Source organism: Salminus brasiliensis, chromosome 6 (genome assembly GCF_030463535.1).
Source record: "Salminus brasiliensis chromosome 6, fSalBra1.hap2, whole genome shotgun sequence".
NCBI lineage: Eukaryota > Metazoa > Chordata > Actinopteri > Characiformes > Bryconidae > Salminus > Salminus brasiliensis.
The window spans coordinates 13,148,794-13,167,890 of NC_132883.1; the positions used below are offsets into that span (position 1 = coordinate 13,148,794).

The window sequence follows — 19,097 nt, forward strand, 5'->3', positions numbered from 1 at the left end:
ACGATTGCCACGAAGGAGAAGCAGAGACAAGACTCTGACTGTGAGACTGTGATTCATTCAGGTAAGACTGAGTGGGAGACGGAAAGATGGATCTCTTCCCTCCCACAGTTCTGACAGTTCTACCGGACCAAAGAACTGAAATTCCACCAGCGTCTCTCAGAGGACACCAAAAATATTTTTTTTGTTTTGAGCAAATAATACAGTGCAGTACAATTTAATATTCTGACCCATATACTACCATTGATTTTTTTTCAGACGGTAGTTTGTAGCTTTGAGCGCTGCCTCACTCCATTCTACAGCGTTTCAATCAGAGGTTTACATTGGCGAAGTGGAGAGATTGCGCTGGGAGGACCTGACCACACAGCAAGACATGACTGAGCATGCTGTATATCACTACTGTCCGAACCATCAGACATACCATGAGAGAATTCCGCTGTTGTTTTTACAATAGACTTCCATTAAGCTGGCCTTATAGTGTGGGTGAAATCAAAAGCCCAAGGCATGCAGGCAGCAGATAAGCAGGGATGGGATTTTGACCCTATCCCTCTGAGCCAGAGGTCAGAGAAAGGAGAGTGCACGGGCAGAAAGAAAGAGAGGCAGAGAGAGCTTTCCAACAGACATCCTAACAGCCAGGGGCTGCATTGAATTACACCCTTAAATCAATCTATCAAATTACGCTCTTCAATCAATATTCCTCAAGGTGTTCCTTCAGAAATGCGAGGGCCACTGACCTTCGCTCACTGCTGCTCTCTGATCGAGGCCGTTCACACACCTTTCCTTGCCACATTCCTTGACCCCTTGACAGATAACACTCTAATAACAGTCTAACAGACGTAAGCAAAACCCTGTGAGGCCTGCAGCTCTGCAGCCCTGCCCCCGATGGGGCTATATAGCCGCAGGCCTGCACCTGTCTCCTGGGCCCTGGAACATTTTCCAGAGCTCTCAGCAGAAGAAGAACAGGAACAAGAAGAAAAAGAAGGGAGGATAGCAAGTAATTGTACTCCTTTTGTTTGTTTGCATGTTATCTGTTTGTTATTCAGCGTGGACAGTAAAGGCAGCTCTTAGAGTGAAAATGGGTTTTATGTAAGGAGTAATAACCTAAATGGATTTCCTCAGCACCAGCAAGGCCTGTGGCTATTTATCTTCCCCCTACACTAATTATTCATTACAGCTCCGCCGGAGGAAACAGGCAAAAGAAAAAAAAGGAATAAAAAACCCACAGCTAGATAACGCCGCGAACAGCTCACAAAAAATTACTTGCCGCTTTCGCCTCTTAAAAAGATTCGCGCACTTCAGCGCCTTTCGTTCCAGAAGAGCTTTCACAGGGAACGCCCACAGTTGATAACTCAAAACTTCCTTTTTTATGCACTGAGAAAAACAGATTTGCATTTAGCACAAACATAAGGGACATGGGGGGGGTGAGATGGGGAAGAGGCACAGCAAGCACTTCTCGTTGTTGTTACCTTTAGGCTTAATATGGCGCATGCGCATGCTGTTTGCCTTCTAGCAAAGCGATGGAGTGTTTAACAGCCTTAAACATCAGCAAACAGTTTAGCATCAAGATTTTGACAGTGTGTGTTGTCAGTCCCTGGCCAGAAGATGGCGTTGTTGCTCTGTTTTTTTCAGTCCGTTCACTGCCCCTGACACCTGTGATTAACCTTCATCTTGGAGGCCTTGGTGTCACCACCCTGATACTCCTGTCCAGTTGAGCCCTTCACTGATCTTCTCCCCAATCAGACACAAGTCCTGCTGTGCCACATAAACCTATCAGTTCAGTACTGCGGCATTTTAGGGTGACAGGCAGCCAATGAGGGTTTGAGAGTGTTAGGGAGTTGTGGAGGAGAACAAATGGAAGAAATGTAGGCCTACTGTGTAGAACCAAGTGTTGTGGTTTGTGTTTAGGACCACAGATGTGGTTACTCTCAACCTGGAAAAGAAAAGACAAGATATCATCATATGAAAATGTTCCTGTGTGCCTATGAAACATATGGTACCATAAACAAATTGCCATTTTAATGATAATAATAATAGCAGACTGAACTAATAATCTGACCAGTTCTCTACCATTACAAAACCATCTCAGTTCATAACATAATTCTCTGAAGAACTATCTTGCATTGAAAAGCATGGAAGGAGTCCAAGGATAAGGACTACATGACCCTAAAGCTATGTGATACCACTAAGAAGCTAAAGCTTCTCCGCAGTCAGAGTGCTTGACCACAGCCCCAGAACCAGTGCAGCAGGTATGTAAGCTGAGCACAGGGTTGGGTTTGACCTTGTCATCAGCGCAAGACTCTCTGCAGTAGTCACTAGGAAGCAGCAGATTGCATTCATGTAGCAAGGCTGCCATCCAGTGTCTAACCATTAGCCTGCAGCTATCAGCTCTTCAACTATCAACTTTTTCTTAAAAGGTAAACACATTTAAATCTCCAGGGCTGTGATGAGGCTTTCTTGGAGGCATGAGGATAATGCATGAACTGAGGTGTATGAATAAAACAGCAAAAAAAGAAAAATGGAAAAGTAGCTTCACCATACAGTGTTATGCAAAGATGTAGGTGCCCCTGAACAAATGATGTATTTGGTTGATTTCTGAAGTTAAAAGAAGTAAACATTGCCTGTGTAGTAAATGATTAAAAATAGCAGTGCACTTTTGATTCATTTAAAAATGGTAAATCCAATCATTACTAATTAATTATATTTTTTCTGAGTTAATGACTGCTACTCACATCAGATTCTTTCAATAATTACTATGATTGTATTAATTACAATATACTATGACTATCAGCACACATGAGCAGAAAAGTGTCTTTGCGGTAGTTCTGTGACCTTTTTTTATCAATAGCTTATAAGTAGTTTAGACCAGAGGAGGAGAGGTGCGTCTTGGTTGCTACCAAGAAATTACTTTCCTAATGCTAATAGTTCTCAATTTTGCTTTTTAAGAACCTTTTTTGACAGCTGGGTGGAACTTGCAGGCTGAGTGTAGGCCTAATTAACTAATTTAGGCCTAATTAGCTTCATTTTCAGTTATGTCCACTCGCCTGCCTTAGAGAAGTCCATGTTTGTTTACTGTGCTCTGGAATTCTTAGCAGCTTATAACTTTTAATAACAATTCTTGATCTACTTAATCAGTCCTAATGACTTTAAAACAATTATTTGCATATTTGATTCATTTTAGTAAAATTATGTTTCTACATATGTTTCATGTCAATTCTATGTTTGTCTTTTCACTTTAAAAATGAAACAAATGTGGCTTTTGGTCTGGTAAATATTATTTTCATCACTCCAAACTGACAAAATCTCCTTACACATTATTATCTACATAATTCTTCAGGAAATGTCTGGAGATCTACCAGCCTGCTTAACTTAACACAAAATTCAGCTAACCACAATCTTCAGAGGAATTGGAATAGTATAGTAGGGTGTGTTAGATTAAAGATGGATCTACACTCTGGAAGATCTCTAGGGCACCCCTAGTGCAAACCATCCTATGAATAAATTCCTTTATATGAAAATACACTTTGGCATTCCAACCATTATGTTATTCTTATTACATAATTATGGATGAGAAAGCATTACGCTGTACAGTATTCCACCAGTTAAATGACTTTAACTTTAGAACTTTTTTTTTTGGTCCCAGTTAGGTTCTGATCTTTAAGGAACAGAGCCAAGTAAAATCAGATTCTGTTGTGGGCAGTGCAGACATTGCTTATGCATAGCCTTTAAGTAACTGTACAGTAACACACATTTAACCTTCATTAAAAAATGCTGCATTACACACATCTGTGGAATTTCACCTATAGGATGATGTTTTTTGACCACCAGGTGTCCCCAAATACCATATTCAAGAGCCAGTAGAACTGCCCATCACAATCCCAAATAATGTATATGAAATGAAGAGTTAGTATTGTCATCATTTTAAAATATGTCTTGAATATTTTACAAAATCCCACCAGATTATGTAATGGCAAACACTGCTTCTTAAAAACAACTTATCACCTTGCCTAGTTTCTCTCCCAATTTACTATAGGGATTGACCTGGTGCCAAAGGATTCCTTTCACCTAGTGAGAAGTGTTCCCGACTACAGGCCCAGCACTGTAATAAAGACAGCAAACAATGTAATTCATTTCCTTGCACAATTAAGCATGTTTACTACAGATGTTGTGACAAGTACTATTTTTCATTTGGCTAGAGAGTCCCTTAAAAATATAAGTAATGAGTAAAGGAATATATTTAACTGTACAGGAATATATACAATTTATGATGTTTATATAGGCTTTACAACCCTGACTTTGACCAGGTCATTAATATTGCAGTGGTACTGGCTTTGGATTCATTCTAGCAATGTTTGTCATTTTGGGTCCAAAGAAATAAACTAAATGTGTATTAAGTTAATCCTTTTTGGTTAATGTAATATAATGTATTATCTTATATTTCTACATTAGTATCTGTATTTAAGATATACTTGTCTACAATGCCTCCAGGGTTGTGTAGTAACAGAATATATATAAAAATACATCAATCTGTTACAGTTACAGTGAAAAAGTAAAACATATGGCCCGATAGGTTCTGACCCGGCCCCCCAAATAAATTCAGAATTCTCAACACACCAGGATTTGCAAAATCTTTAACACCTTGTAGCAGGCATGACTTAAGGTTACTCTAGTAGTAAGGCCCCATGATGTGGTTCAGGTTATCATCATTGTCATTTTATCAGCCTCATAAAATCTGAAATTCATTTTATATATGTGTATATACATCTTTAATTTGGAATGTTTTACGTATGTGCAAGTTAGGTGGTAAATTATATTTTACCGCTCCTGCCTGTTTTAAGTGTTAAAAGAAATTCCCTCTCCCTAAACCGCACTGACACTGACCTACAGACAGGTTTCTGAGCAATGTCATGACAGAGATGCAGGGGCAGAAACCAGGAAGCCACCAGGGGGCAGAAAGAGACAGAAAGCATCAGCCTTCACGCTAGACACCAAAAATTACAAGAAGTTGTTCTGCAGCAAACTACACCAACCGCAGAGAACATGATTGGAAAATGTGTAATATGTAATATAGTGTAATAAGTATAATATAATATAATATATATAATATAAGGTAATCACATCCTTTTGCCAAAAATTGTAGAAGATGGAAAACAAACAAGAAACAGATCCAACTCTGAAACTGTATTTTATTATTGAGTCAACAAGACTTCATACACAGCGCAAAATCTATGTTGATTGAAGCAGGGAACTAACATTACAACCTACTGACCGGCTATGTTTCCAAAGAACTCTTAAGCCCTGGCTGACCCAGTGATGTTTGTAAACAGAAAACCCATTTATCCACACCAGAACCAATCAGAATCTGTATTTCAGCTGGGAGTGGGACAACATAGAGTCAAACTCAGGGACAGAACCAATCAGAATCTCCATGTCAAGAGGACCTTGGTGAAGAGATTCCTGATGAGCAGTGGGAAGATGCTCTTAAAAATGTTAACAAATGTCCAATGAACACAAGATATACACTGATACAGTTTACATAGTTCACAGACTTCACTACCCAAAGGCTAAATTACAAAGATACCTAAGGTCTCTTCGATGTGCAGTAAATGTAAAACTGAAGCAGGAACATTGATTCATACATTTTGGACATGCCCTAAGCTCTGCAAGTTTTGGAAGTCTGTTTTGGATTTTATCTCCACAGTATTCAGTTTAACCTGTTGGCCAAGCCCATTAGCTGCAATATAGGGAATAGGTGACTCTAATCTACGGGTGAATACGTTTCAGAAACAAGCAGTTTCTCTTGGTGTTTTTCTGGCTAATGGATCAATACTATAACGCTGGAAATCTATGCTATGCTATGATTTAAAGCATGGCTCAGAGATTTTGGTAGTGTGCTCCATTTCGAGCAGTTATGATACAGTTTAAGTGATAGACGAGACATTTTTGCAAAAATATGGCAATCAATACTTGAGGAAAGATAACTCTGCTGTTCCCTCCAACCATGCAGCTTTTTCTTTTCTTTTGTAGAACTCTCCAAAGCAGTGTCAATTTAAATGCTAAGTCAACCACCACTGTATTAAAAGCCCATAGTTGCATAGGAGTCTTTAAGGCTGTTACCATGTTCACGTAATTGCTCACCGTAACAATTTTGTATTTATTCATTTATTTATTACTCTTATCATTTATATATATATATATATATATATATATATATATACACACATATATGCCAATGATTAATTATGACACATGCATGTTTTCTTTGTTTTATATTTGAAAGAAAAATCCAAATCCAAATATTACTGAAAAATAAATCTCTATGTAGGAGAGGGGTGGGACTTCTCTTAAGCAGTGTAACCAGTCCTAATTAAGCAAGAGAACTGCTAACAGCTAAGTAAGGTTTTAAAACTAGTATTAATACAATCATAAACTAATATTAATACAAATGTCCATCACAGTACTTTCTTATAATGCTACCTCACAAAGATAGGCCCTAACGTTCTCGAAAAATGTTAGCTAGCACAGTTGAAACAAACATTGAACCCTGACACTGACAGTTCATGAACAGGTTTAGTGAGACGTGTTCCTACGTTTAAGTCCTGACCTAGACTTTGTGTAGAGCCGAGAGTCACTGTTCCACTAGCAGCACACCTGTAATTCTCCATTAGCAATCTAAAAAGATCTGAGGGTTTTCTTCTTAAAAGCTGTATGAATCCCAAAGCAGCTGCATTCTGCATTCTGTGTTAGTAAGCTAGCAGTAAATAAGTGACGTAACCGACATTCTGCAAAGTTCACATAGTCTGGTTAGATTTACTGTGCCCAACTGCATAAACATTAGCTCATGCATCACAAGAAACCCTTTTACCACATTAGAGATCTGCAGTAGTTCCCTCACTGAAAGCACAGCACTTTGGGGGCTGCCAAAGACAATCCCCTCACAGGTTTTCTGACAGCACTGTTTTTCTGTTCAGTGGTCTGTGCAGTTGATTATTTGACTATTATCTAAATAATATCATTATTCAGTTTGGGTTGTGACACCTCCTTTTGATTTCAGCAGCCAATCAGAGCAGCAATTCCAAAAAGTTTGGTAAGTTAGGTAAGCGGTGTGTCCGGCCAGAATAACCCGTCCCTGCCGAGAAGGCCCATATTGTTACCCACTGTACTTCACTACACCCTAATCCCTACAATTACCCCTATATATCAACCACTACAACAAGGACATACCAACAGACAAAGTTAAAGATGAGACTTTTTTTTCATGCAAGAGTATTTTTATTTCTCGACAGTTTTTAAATTGGAAAAACAGAAACAACTTTTCCTCATGCTAATTAAAATCGCACACGTTAGCTACCTCCCCATGATAACGACTGAAAGCTATGTGTTGAAGTAGCCTGAGATTGTCTGAGAAATACAAGTCCATTAGCAGCTAGCTCTAGCCAGCTAGCTCAAATCTTCAGTTACAAGCAGGCATTTTGCCACAGTATAATGTAACGGCAATTTAGATAAGATAGTTAATTAATTAAGCTAAATACATTATACATTATTCATATTCAGTTAGAAGCTATTTATATTACCAATTATCACTAAGAAATTGAACATTGGTACGCTATGCTTGAAATGTTTTCTCCTTACCTCAGAGCAGCGGTTACCTGCAAAGGTCCGGGTTTTTTGGGTCTGTAGGAATTGGCAGAGTGAGCTCGCGCGTCATGATTTTCCGGTCAACTATAACTCCTATACAGTTATTAATACAGTACATATTTTTATTTTGAGTATTTTGACTGTAACTCCTGCCAACATTAGGAACCGGCAAATGTCAGCGATACTTTGATTTAACTTTGTACCAATACCAAAATTTTAACCTCAAACATTTATTTATTTATTTATTTATTTATTTATTTGATGTATGAGCTGCATCAACATCACCCTGCTATCCACATTTCATTGATAAGATTAAAGTATAAATAATACGATTTACTACTTCCACGTGGCAACATCCTCTGTTAACGCCCCGAATGAACTCGCACTGCACAACATTCTCTACTTGTCTGCTTCTAGGTTTCTAGGTTTGCCTCAAAGAGTCTCCATATTGTTTCCTGTGTAAGTAAAAACGTTCACCACACGGTGGCGGAACTTGCCCTTACTGACGACAACACCGTTATCCAGTCACACACGCTCACTTTCTGTGCGTTTGATGCGTTTAATGCTACCAGCAGGTGGCGCTAAAGAGCTGTAATGAACAAAAACAGTGACTTGAGCTGATTGAGCTGATTGAACTGAACAACGAACAGATACGTTTGAACGTCTGCTTTGTGGATGAAAGCAAATCAGTATGGCGGAGTTTTGCACATGCAGTATTTATAGATGTTTTAACAGTCCTTTTTTCTAGAGTGTTTTACCTACAGATTCCATTCTAAAATAAATTAGATTAGGTTATTGCAATTACTTCTTATTGGCCTTACAAAACTTCATATCAGTATCAGTGAAAATGATTTACATTAATTACAGTATAACTATATTATCCACGCTGCTTTTCGAAAGATACGATCACTTCCCATCACAGTAATTGATTGTCTTCAGTAATAACCTACACAGAGTTGATTGTGTAAGCTACATTGACTAAATTGATACCGGATGGATATGTTAGATGATTTAATATTTAATATGTGTTTAAAAGTTTATTGTCGCGTGAACACGCCTCTAGATCTGATCCCCGCCTTTTATCTACAAAGCACAGAATCACTCCGTTCAACCTTCTTCTGCTATTTGAAACCCATGAAGCTGTACAGTGTCTCAGTGGACTGCAACAGTTTTATACATGTATCTACAACAAAATATTCTTCATGTTATTGAAAAAATTAAAAAAAAATAAAAACACTCTCAGGCGCAAGGATAGAGAAACACTGTGTGTAGGTAATAACCAGAACATGCACTGCTTTCATACTGAGATCCACACCCCAACAGTACATGTTCTTCAGCGCTGGTCCAACTGCCCTAACAGTAGCTAGAAGCGAAGTCCTAAACACGTCCAGTCGGGCAGTTCTGAACAGTACCGAATGCTGTCCACTAGCTATCCAGTCTCTCCCACTTCAGTCTTTTCATCAGTGTGACAGTGTCTAAAGCTCCTCTTTGTGCTCCGGCTAACAAACTAAAAGGCCAAAGCTATATTTAGCTGTTCATATCGTGGAATGTGTAGCCTAAAACATAAAAAATCGAATCAAATGGGGGACGAGGATTGTGTGTTACTTCTGCAAATGCACTTCATCAAATGCGTATTACGGGGCCTCACATGAACATTGTATTATTGGGTTTCTCCTCCGCCGGCCTTTAAATGAAGGCACACTGTCAATCCCACTCTGGTGTTTACACTCCTCTGTGTGGCAGGAGAGAATAAACAGAGCAGCTCTGCTGGAGGGGCTGGGGATTACGTTTCCATGGGATCTACTCTCAATAGTGGGACTATACACTCCTCAGTGGAAAATACAGTCAACTCTGGCTTTCAGGTTGTCACTGTTCTCTGCTGCTTCACGCTCTCACCTCGACGAGCCTGTACTGAGGAGAGGAGCTGAAAAAGAGAGATACCAGCTCAGTATGAACTCTCAGCAAAAAACAAATCTGCACAGTTTAAATGCTCTCATTAGTTTGAGAGAGTTCTTATTGGGCTACCATTAGTACTATAATTATTAGAGTAATAACAATAAATAATAATAATAATAATAATAATAATAATAAGAAGAAGAAGAAGAAGAAGAAGATATTTTCACTTCCATTATTAATAAAAATCGATTAAGTTTTTATTATTGATTATTGGCTGTTCCAGTTTTCCCGTTCTTGTTAAAATTATGATTAACGTGATTAAAGATCACTGTAAAGCTTATTAACATGTTATATTAAACAGTATATGTTTTATGGAATAAAACAATATATGTATATAATATTTAATTATATATAATATTTTTATTTACCATTCATATAAATATTTGTGTATATATTTTAGGCCATAGGAATAATAATAATTATTATGATTATTGTATTATTCTTAACAACATGGAATATAAAATCTAATATTAATAATTATAATAATAATAATAATAATAATAATGATAATAATAATGATAATAATAATAATAATATACTTTATAATACTGTATATTTTATTAAATAAAAAATCCAACTTTCTTCCTATTCCCCTCATGACTATATATGATTCAGTCCGGTTTAAAAACATAAGTAATGCAAATACAACAGAGGTTACGTATAAAATAACATTTATTTCTATCAAAATTCACATGGAGAAATGTACAGCTAGTAACAATCAAGCGAGATGTCATTCACCACGAACAGATGTGTGTTGAACCAGTCTGTGAGATGGTGTCCATGTGAGATGGTGTAGGACTGTAACGGATTTGATTTGATCGGATCATCATCAGCACAAAGAAAATCGCAAAGTCCAGAAGTCCAGATCCTCACATCCTCGCCATCAGCTCAGCACTGCCTTTTGTTCTTTAACATGGCACGTTTTAACAGAGTCTCAGCTAAAGGAACAACGTGATCAAGACCAAATAATAATAATTATTATAATAATAATAATAATAATGTTAGTATAGTCTCTTTTTAAACGATGGAGAAAATGATTATATCAATTGCACCATTATCACACGGATACTTTAATCCGGTTTGTAAATGATCTAACAGGATTGGAACCAACATGTGAAGAATTTCAAATACACAATTTACATGAAAATACTGGTTACTCTTCAAACACAGTCCCGTCACCTCAGCATGAGGAGCTCTCTGTAAATCACAACTTTAACTGGTAACCGTGTTTAGGAGTAGAAGTGTGTGTGTGTGTGTGTGTGTGTGTGTGTGTGTGTGTGTGTCAGTCTCTGTCTGTCTCTTTTTTTTCCGGTGAGTAAAAAGTAACTCTTTATGTACAGAAGACTTCATGAAGGAGAACAGGAGGCATGTACGTCTTCTTACAGACACAGAACACTTTACAGGAACTTGACTGTTTTACAGACCTGCTCTGATACTGAGGATACCGATCTGAGGACGTTATACTGCAGACCTGTTTTGTAGATGGCTTATTCTGTAGTATACAGATCTAGTCTATACCTTGCAGCCTATAGAGCCGTGATCTAGCCTATAAACCCATTCTGTGGGCTACCCCAGCTATATGGCCCTTACAGTGTTCGAGCAATGCATTGAATTTACTTGATTTTGATGGTTAAATTAATAATTATTTTAATTATTAAATGAATCATTTTTAATTCAAATTACCATGTATTACGAACATGTTTATTTTTTGTTTGCTTACTTTTGGAAATAACTTATATACTCTGAATCAAGAAAAGTCAATGTGTTACTTTTTGCACTGTAGTCTACAGATCTGCTTTATACCCCATAGACATGTTCTATAGCCTACAGATCAGTTATCCCATATGCCTGTTCCACAGCCTGTACATTAGGTCTACAGCCTGTAGATCAGATCTATAGCCTATAAACCTCTTATTATGGTCTACAGATCAGGTCTACCACCACAGATCATTTGCATAGTCTGGAGCCCCTCTCACTGTTTTTCTTGGGTGTTGTTGACCAGAGGCCCATAAAGTCCATTTGTGTAGCTCTGCTCCTTATGTAAGAGAGTCCTGTCTCGGATTAAGTCAGTGAAGGCGTAGTCCATGGGCGGCCTGAAGCCCAGAGTAGGCATGAGGCCTGTGCTAGAGTAAGGGCTCATGAAGGCCAGGCCTCTGCTGTGGGCTGAGTAGGCGAGGCGCAAAGGGCTGAGGCCCAGCGGGGCACCGAGCGAGTACGCGCCTCCGTCAGGCCCGAAGTGCGCCGCGCCGTTGGGCTGCAGCGGAGAGAATGCGGAGCGGTTGCTGAGCGGCATGGCTCCAGCCAGCAGCGGCCTGGGACCAGTGGCGGAGGAAGAGGAGGATGAGGAGAGGGCCTGTGCGCTGGGTAGAGCTCTTTCCTGCATCCACGGCTCATCAGGGGCTCTGGCGTGGTGACCGCCGTTGTTGAGGATCTGCTCAATGGCCTGCACTACGTCCTTGCCGCAGCCTTGCAGCACGAGCTCGAGAACGCTGCGCTTATGCGTGGGGAAGACGCGTGTCAGGATGTCGATGGCGTTCATGTGGCGCGAGGAGGCGGCCGAGGGCTCCGGAGAGGGCTCCGGCTCGTCCTTGTCAGTGTCCGAGGCGCCCGAGTCCGAGCCCGAACCCAGCGGGCTGACCGAGGGGGGCGTGTCCTCGCCGTCCTTCGCGGCCTTGGCGGCCGGAGAGCTTACGAAGGACTCGCCATCGCCGTTCTCTGAGCCGGAGCCGTGGCGCGCGTCCGGAGACGACATGCCAGGCAGAGGGTCGGAGTCAGCGGACCCGGGCGCGGATTTAGCAGAGGGCGGCCGAGGGGTCTTCGGAAAGAGCTCAAATTTCTGCATGTTAGAGTCTGAAATAAAAGGAGAGCAAAATGTTCCAAAAATTGAAAATTAAATACATGCTTTTTCATTCGTGTTTTGACAGAAAAAAACATCCCTTACGCTTTAAAAAACAAGCCAAGACATAATTGCACAGTAAAAGGTGGTTCTGGGGTCTAAATTATTGTAAATATGCTTTTGTTTATCTAAATATAAAATTATTTGCAGGCGCGTGCAATGCTTCATTCCAAGTATTTATTTGAGTGAAATACATCCAGTTAATTCGCCTAAAACTATGTAAATCAACACAAACAATAAATAAATGTACATAAAAACGCACATATTTTTAAAAACTTTTTGTAATATCCTCCCCCGTTTTATCAACCAGGACCCCCGACTCACCTGCACTGGTCTCGTTGCCGACCGGTCCCAGCACCTCGTAGCTCTGGCGCGGCGGGATGATGCCGTTGGCGGCGGCAAGCGCAAGCCCCTCGGCCGTGCCGTAGAGCAGCTGCAGCTCGCGCGCCTCGTTCTCCTCCTGGGCCTGTTGTCTCCGCAACGCCACCTGAGCGGCCATGACGCGTTGGCGCTCTGCGATAAGCGTGCACTTGGCGCACATGCAGTCCTTCCAGCGGCAGTAGCGCTTGTGGCCCTTGAGCGCCGACACAACGCCGTGGTTGCGGCAGCGCGCGCACTTGGGCGTGCGCGGGTACTTCTCGGCCGCGCGTAGCAGCAGTGGTGGCCCGCGCAAGAGACCCCCGGCCATGGACACTGGGATGGAAGAGGCGGCTGCGGCGGCAGCGGCGGCGGCGGCGGCGGCGGCGGCTGAAGGATGGACCTGCGAGCCGGCCTGTGCTGAAGGGATCTCCGGGCGAAGATCCATGATGAGGACTACGTCGCCGATAGTGCGGTCACTAGTGCGGGTTTTTACAAGCGTAGACTTTAGGAGGTTCGGAGGAGTGATGAAAATACTCTACATGAGCATCCAATCAGAATGCGCTAATTTATCTTCTCGAGGCCTGTTAAAGTGCGTCTCTGTAATCTTCTACTTGTTGCGTTTCAGTCCATCTCTTACCTTAATCGAGGGCTATTCTCTACACGTCTGGAGGTGAAAGAACAAATTCACCCTGAAAAACGCGACTGCAGACGAGCTGCACGAGCGACACAAAAACTCCTTAAAAAAGGAGAGAAAAGAAAAAGTTGAGACGAATCTCGAGCTGCAGGTAAGAGAGGTGCAGCTTTGGCCTCCGCGTGAGACACTATAACTAACTCGCGCAGAGATTGCAGTGGATACACATCCCTCACCCTCTCCCTCTTTTTCCACACTCCCTCACTCTCTCTCTCCCTCTCTCTCTCTCTCTCTCTCTATTGTTGCTCCTGCGCTTTCATTACACTAATTTGACAACAATGTGGCGCCCGTCATTGGCCAAAGCTCGGCGAGGCCATCTGATTGGCTCTCGCGCTTTTTCAACTGTGTCCACCTGCGCGCTTTTCTCCAATAACGAGCGCCACGCGGGGCGAAGGCGGCAAAGTTTCAGCGCGGAAACTCAGTCCCAGTAAACAGGGCGGGAAAGCCCGTCACTAAAAATCACCCAGCTGTGTGTTTGAGCGCGTGCTTGTGTGTGCAGCATTTTCCAATGATATAGTCTGTCATGTCACCAGTTCATGTATGACTTCTTGTCCTTTTTGGCAGACCAAAAGGCCGTCAATGGCACTCAGTAATTTAAGAGCGACAGTCTGACTCGTAGTTATTCGTTTTCTAAACGTTTTGATTTTATTTCTATGAAACACAACAGAACCTATTTTTAATACTCCAAGTTAAAGTGACAGATGCCGAGGAGAAGGTAAGCCGCCCAGCTTCTTATATTAAGTCGATATGAATGTGTTCATATTATATAAACACTACAAGGCATGCGCTTACAATAGCCTATTCTTCTAATGCAGATGTTTTAGACGGTACTTGTAGCTAGGCCACGTTTACAGCACGTTTCAACGCAAATAGTTGAACTAGGAAATGACTCCGTTTTCCCTTTTTCGTTTTCGTAGTTCCAGGCTCTGATGTATCTGTTGTTTGTGTGTATCTGCATGCTGCCATGACACGGTATTTGTCCCTGTAACGGGTAATGATTTTAATCGTTGTTCGTGTAATCTGTGGCTTATGATTACTTACAACGCTGACAAATATCCCTGTCAGACACCATGCCAGCTCTGTTCAGCCGCAGGCACGGCTCACATTGTCGACATGGCTGGCAAGCCGATTACAGACTTTATTAATAATAACACTTAGCATTGCTGTTGTTAGTTATTGCTATTAACAATTAACAACAACAACAATAGCGTATTCATTATTTTTATATTATTGTATAGTACTATACTACTTGCATTGTTAGTATTACAATGTTTAATGGTTATGAGGTATTGCGTTATTGTATTATTGTATTTTTGATTATTTTTATAAATAAAAATTATTATTGCCCCACATAAAACTATTGATCAGTGAAATCCCAGTGTTAAACTACAATTTGACAACAGTGTAAAGTACTCAGCTGCAATCGGGTAGTAGAGTTTAGCGCACACGCTCGCACTAAACACAAGGCATTAGCCTCCCTAGTCCAGTAAACTGCTCTCGTTCATAAATGAGCAGTATTGAACACATTCATATGCAATAAACTATATTTTAGGCAACACAGAGAATCACTCGATTGGTGGGATTGTTTTTTTAAATGTAGAGAATTTCTATCAACTATCTAAATAAGAAAACAGTATTTGTGCTTCTTTGTAAAGTATGCAGACCCTAAAATCTGCATCTACTAAAACTCTCATAAATAACAGATATTGTACATTGACGTAACACCCTGCAGTACGCATAATAAGCACGTGCAATAATCAGTGCATAAAAATATACTAAACTACATTAAGCTACAGCTTATTTAACTAAACTAAAATTAAAATGCAACAATACGATTTTAAACTATATTTAGCACGAATTCGTTGTTTTTTTATATTATGCTATTCTTTAAATTAAATAAAATGATCTAAATACGTAAAATATTAAACAACGTTAATTACATTATATACCTCTATATTTAATTATAGTAGTCAATAATGTAACCTTAAACCATATTTAAAACGTTCCACGGATATTGATATTTACGGATCTACTCTATAATTAATTACTATATATATATATATATATATATATATATATATATATATATATATATATACACACACACACATATACATATATATATACATATATATATACACACACACACATACATACACATATATATATATACACACACACACACACACACACACACACACACACACACACACACACATTTATACATACACATTTTTTTTAGGAGGGGGGGTGAGTTAATATAGGCATATTAATGCCTATATTAATCCAACTTTATTAAACCTTAAATTAGAGCTTATGTTTCATACTAAACAAAACAAGAGACCATAATTAAGTATGTTACCCTATATTACACGTATCAAAACCATACTAAGATATCTGAATCTATTGCATCTCCATACTAAATTGATTACAGCCCACACTACTGTATTAAACTATATTGGATTTATTTAAGCTATACGTTAAGTAGAGCGTGTAAACTCAACATTAGATAAAGATAATAAAAAAAGAAGCACCGAGTCTATTTTAGTTCTTAAGTCCGTTTAACTAAATTATAAAGGAAGAAGGAGATCTGTTCAATTTAATTAAAAGAGATAAATATGATATGTTTATCTCTTCCGCACGAATGTGTGCATTTTAAATGCTGGCGAATGATTTCTCACATGATAAGTTATTGTGAGCTACATGTATTTTTTTAACCTACGTCCTTTCGACTTTCAGACCATAAGGAGAACATCTGTGAGCTGTATTTATTATTTATCAGCGCATCTCAGCTAAGGACTCTGATTCCCCTGCTAGTCTGAGGATGTCTGGACACCGCCTTTTCCCCACCCGTTTTCCGGAAGGCCCCGCCCTCTTGTGCTAGGATTGGTTGGTAGTTCAGCCTCATCATCAGGCTCATCATCAGGCTCTGTCTGAAAGGAAACAAACTGCTGCCTGCACAAATATTATTCAGAGGCAGGGAGGAGTCCAGTTAGATCCGAATAGGAGTGGAGTATCCCAGTGGTCTTAAATGACACATTACTGTGTAAAGAAACGCATAATGACTCATGCTAAGCCAGCTAGCATTGGCTGCTTGACTTACAGAAACCTTAATTATTAGACTACCTTCAGGCAGCCGTAGTAGCAAGATATCGAGGCAGCCGCTTTCAGTTTCAAGCACTGCCTTTAGTCCGCAGATATGGACTACTGGCCAATCTCATCGCAGTTGGGCGGGGCTGGTTGGAATACGGGTGGGGGAAAATCGCCACCCTGCGTGTTTCCCTCATCTCTTCTCTGTGTTTACATACGGAATCACAGTAAGCAAATGCCATCTGCCCCACCGCCCTCTCATCTACACCTTCAATTACCCCAGCAGCACACTAATCGAGCCGATATTAAACTAAATCTTTCTGACATTCAAAGTCATTATCTCTCCGGCTCTCTGTCTCTCTCTTTCTCTCGAGGGGAGGACATAAAATAGCCACTTCAAAAAGCAACTCCCCACACTGTTAAATCGAGCTGGAGGTGATGCTGAGCAGAGTTAGTAAACAGAGCAGATCAGTTTATTAACAATTGGTACATTATTAAACTACATCTGATCTTGCAGTAGATGTATAAAGCCTGTCCGCACACATATGTACATACTTTCGTAACAGGGAAAATAGTTGTACATGTAAATGTGTGGGTTTTTGTATGTATTGGATGCGAAAGCCATTTTTGAATACAGCGGCTTACTTTTCTTCTCCGACAGAAGTTGACTTTACATGAATCTATATAGTAACCGAATATATGTATGCAAACACACACTATATATATATATATATTTATATATATGCAATGGCCGCGCGCCTTTACATTGCATGCATACATGTAATCAGGCAGACAGGCCACCAAAAGCAAAAAAAACAAGAACTTAATTACAGCTATGTAAATATATGTTTTTTTAATCGAGTCGGATAATCGACAGTTCCGGTTTTTCAAGACCTGAAATTAAGTAGACAGGCCTGCTTTAATCCACTGTCCACAACATTTTCTTCTTCTTCTTCTTTTTTTTTTTTTTTTTTTTTTTTTTTGAAGCTGCCCACATATAATGAGTCCAACCTACACACACCCCACTTCAAAACTCTTTAATTGAATGGGCGTCTCTGAATTCCAATTAAATGCCCCCGGGGCAATTAAAAGTGACTGTGAGCACTTAAGAAATTCAACATTCTTTCAACAGTTCATCAGACCTGTGCATCAAAACCCCATACGGGCCTTTCACTCGCTTTAGAAACGCCACAGATGACTGAGTTTTACACGCTTTTTTCAAAGCGCCACAAAAGAGATGCTTGACCCAACATATGTAACAGCATGTCTCTGTTCCTGCGGCGACCCGGAGCGCTTTTGTAGAGGCCTTTTCTCCCCGCTGTTGGCCGGCCTGCCTCCCGGGGCTGCCGCTGCACGGGGCGCGCTGAGGTTAGAGTAGCAGATACAGGGGGGACAGCGGGGGCGCGTTTACACGCTTCAGCTCATCACCAAGTCCTCATTAGGTTGTTAACCTCTGCGCGCCATGAAAAGCTGCCGCTCGGCGTAGCGCTCTGGAGCTCAGCTCAGGCATCCCCCTCAGGCCACAGCTCTCCAAGTTAAAGCAGCGCTTACCAGGGGCTACTATGGGACTCGAGGACATTTACCCAGTGCTGCTATAGAGGCTGAGAACATTCAGGGCTGAACATTCAAGTTCTTCTGAGAACTTTCCAGCTCTAGTTCTACCACCCCCACCCCTACACTCAGATTTATTCAAGGTCAGTTAGTTGCCACTTAAACAACATTTTTTAGGACGTTTGTTGGGACCAGTGTGTGTGTGTTTACTGCCACGGCAGTCGTTGTGCATGCTGTCTATTTTATTCCACTGCGACTTTTTATAGAACTTTTATTGAATTAAAAGCAAACTACACAATAATTGATTGTAACATTCACGAGATCGTTACATTAAACATTACAGTAAAGTTACAGGAAAATTACAAGTCTTTTACAGTCTAGACATTATGATGAATTGATTAACGTTTTAATTAAATTAAATTAAAGTTAATTTCGCTTTAACTTATGTTTGTTAAAATGATGCAGAACATTTTAACATTTTTAAGAGCAACTTTACACATAGAATAAGAGATGTGTTCATGTCTGAAGCAGCTCTTAAAGAGTTTAAGCTTTCTTCCCAAACGTTATTTGGATCTCTTAAAAAAATAAAAAAATAAAAAAAGGGGGGGGGGGGGTCTTCACACGCACTCTAACAAAAATAGTTCAGCAGACAACCATCGATTTAAACAGTTCCTCTATGGCACAAATTAACCACTGTATTTAAATAGCATTTATATTTTAAAGGGTAGAGTGAACACCAAGTGAGTGTTGGTCTTAAATAGAAACCCCGCCAGTGTCGACTGTTGGAAACGTTCATGGTGTAAAAACGGAGAATTATTCGAATTCTTTAAAAACGAACTACGTTAGTAAAGGCACGAGCGCGCACATTGCCTCTGTGTGTGTGTGTGTGTGTGTGTGTGTGTTGCAGGTAGCGGCCAATTA

The 19,097-nt window shown here is 40.2% G+C and overlaps 1 protein-coding gene across 1 annotated transcript; it reads right to left on the reverse strand.

Moving 5' to 3' along the window:
- Positions 1-10,242: 10,242 nt before the first annotated feature.
- dmrta2 (DMRT-like family A2) lies at positions 10,243-13,650 on the reverse strand. The gene is made up of 2 exons (XM_072680877.1): positions 12,809-13,650; positions 10,243-12,438 (listed from the first exon to the last, which is right to left on the reverse strand). Exons 1-2 carry the CDS (start codon positions 13,287-13,289, stop codon positions 11,561-11,563), a joined length of 1,359 nt encoding a protein of 452 aa, XP_072536978.1. The 5' UTR covers positions 13,290-13,650; the 3' UTR covers positions 10,243-11,560.
- Positions 13,651-19,097: the final 5,447 nt, after the last annotated feature.

Excerpts from the sequence above, each read along its gene's own strand:
- dmrta2 (XM_072680877.1), bottom strand. The coding sequence starts at position 13,289 with ATGGATCTTCGCCCGGAGATCCCTTCAGCACAGGCCGGCTCGCAGGTC. Across the intron at positions 12,439-12,808 it reads CGGCAACGAGACCAGTGCAG|ACTCTAACATGCAGAAATTT; the intron begins GTGAGTCGGGGG and ends CTTTTATTTCAG.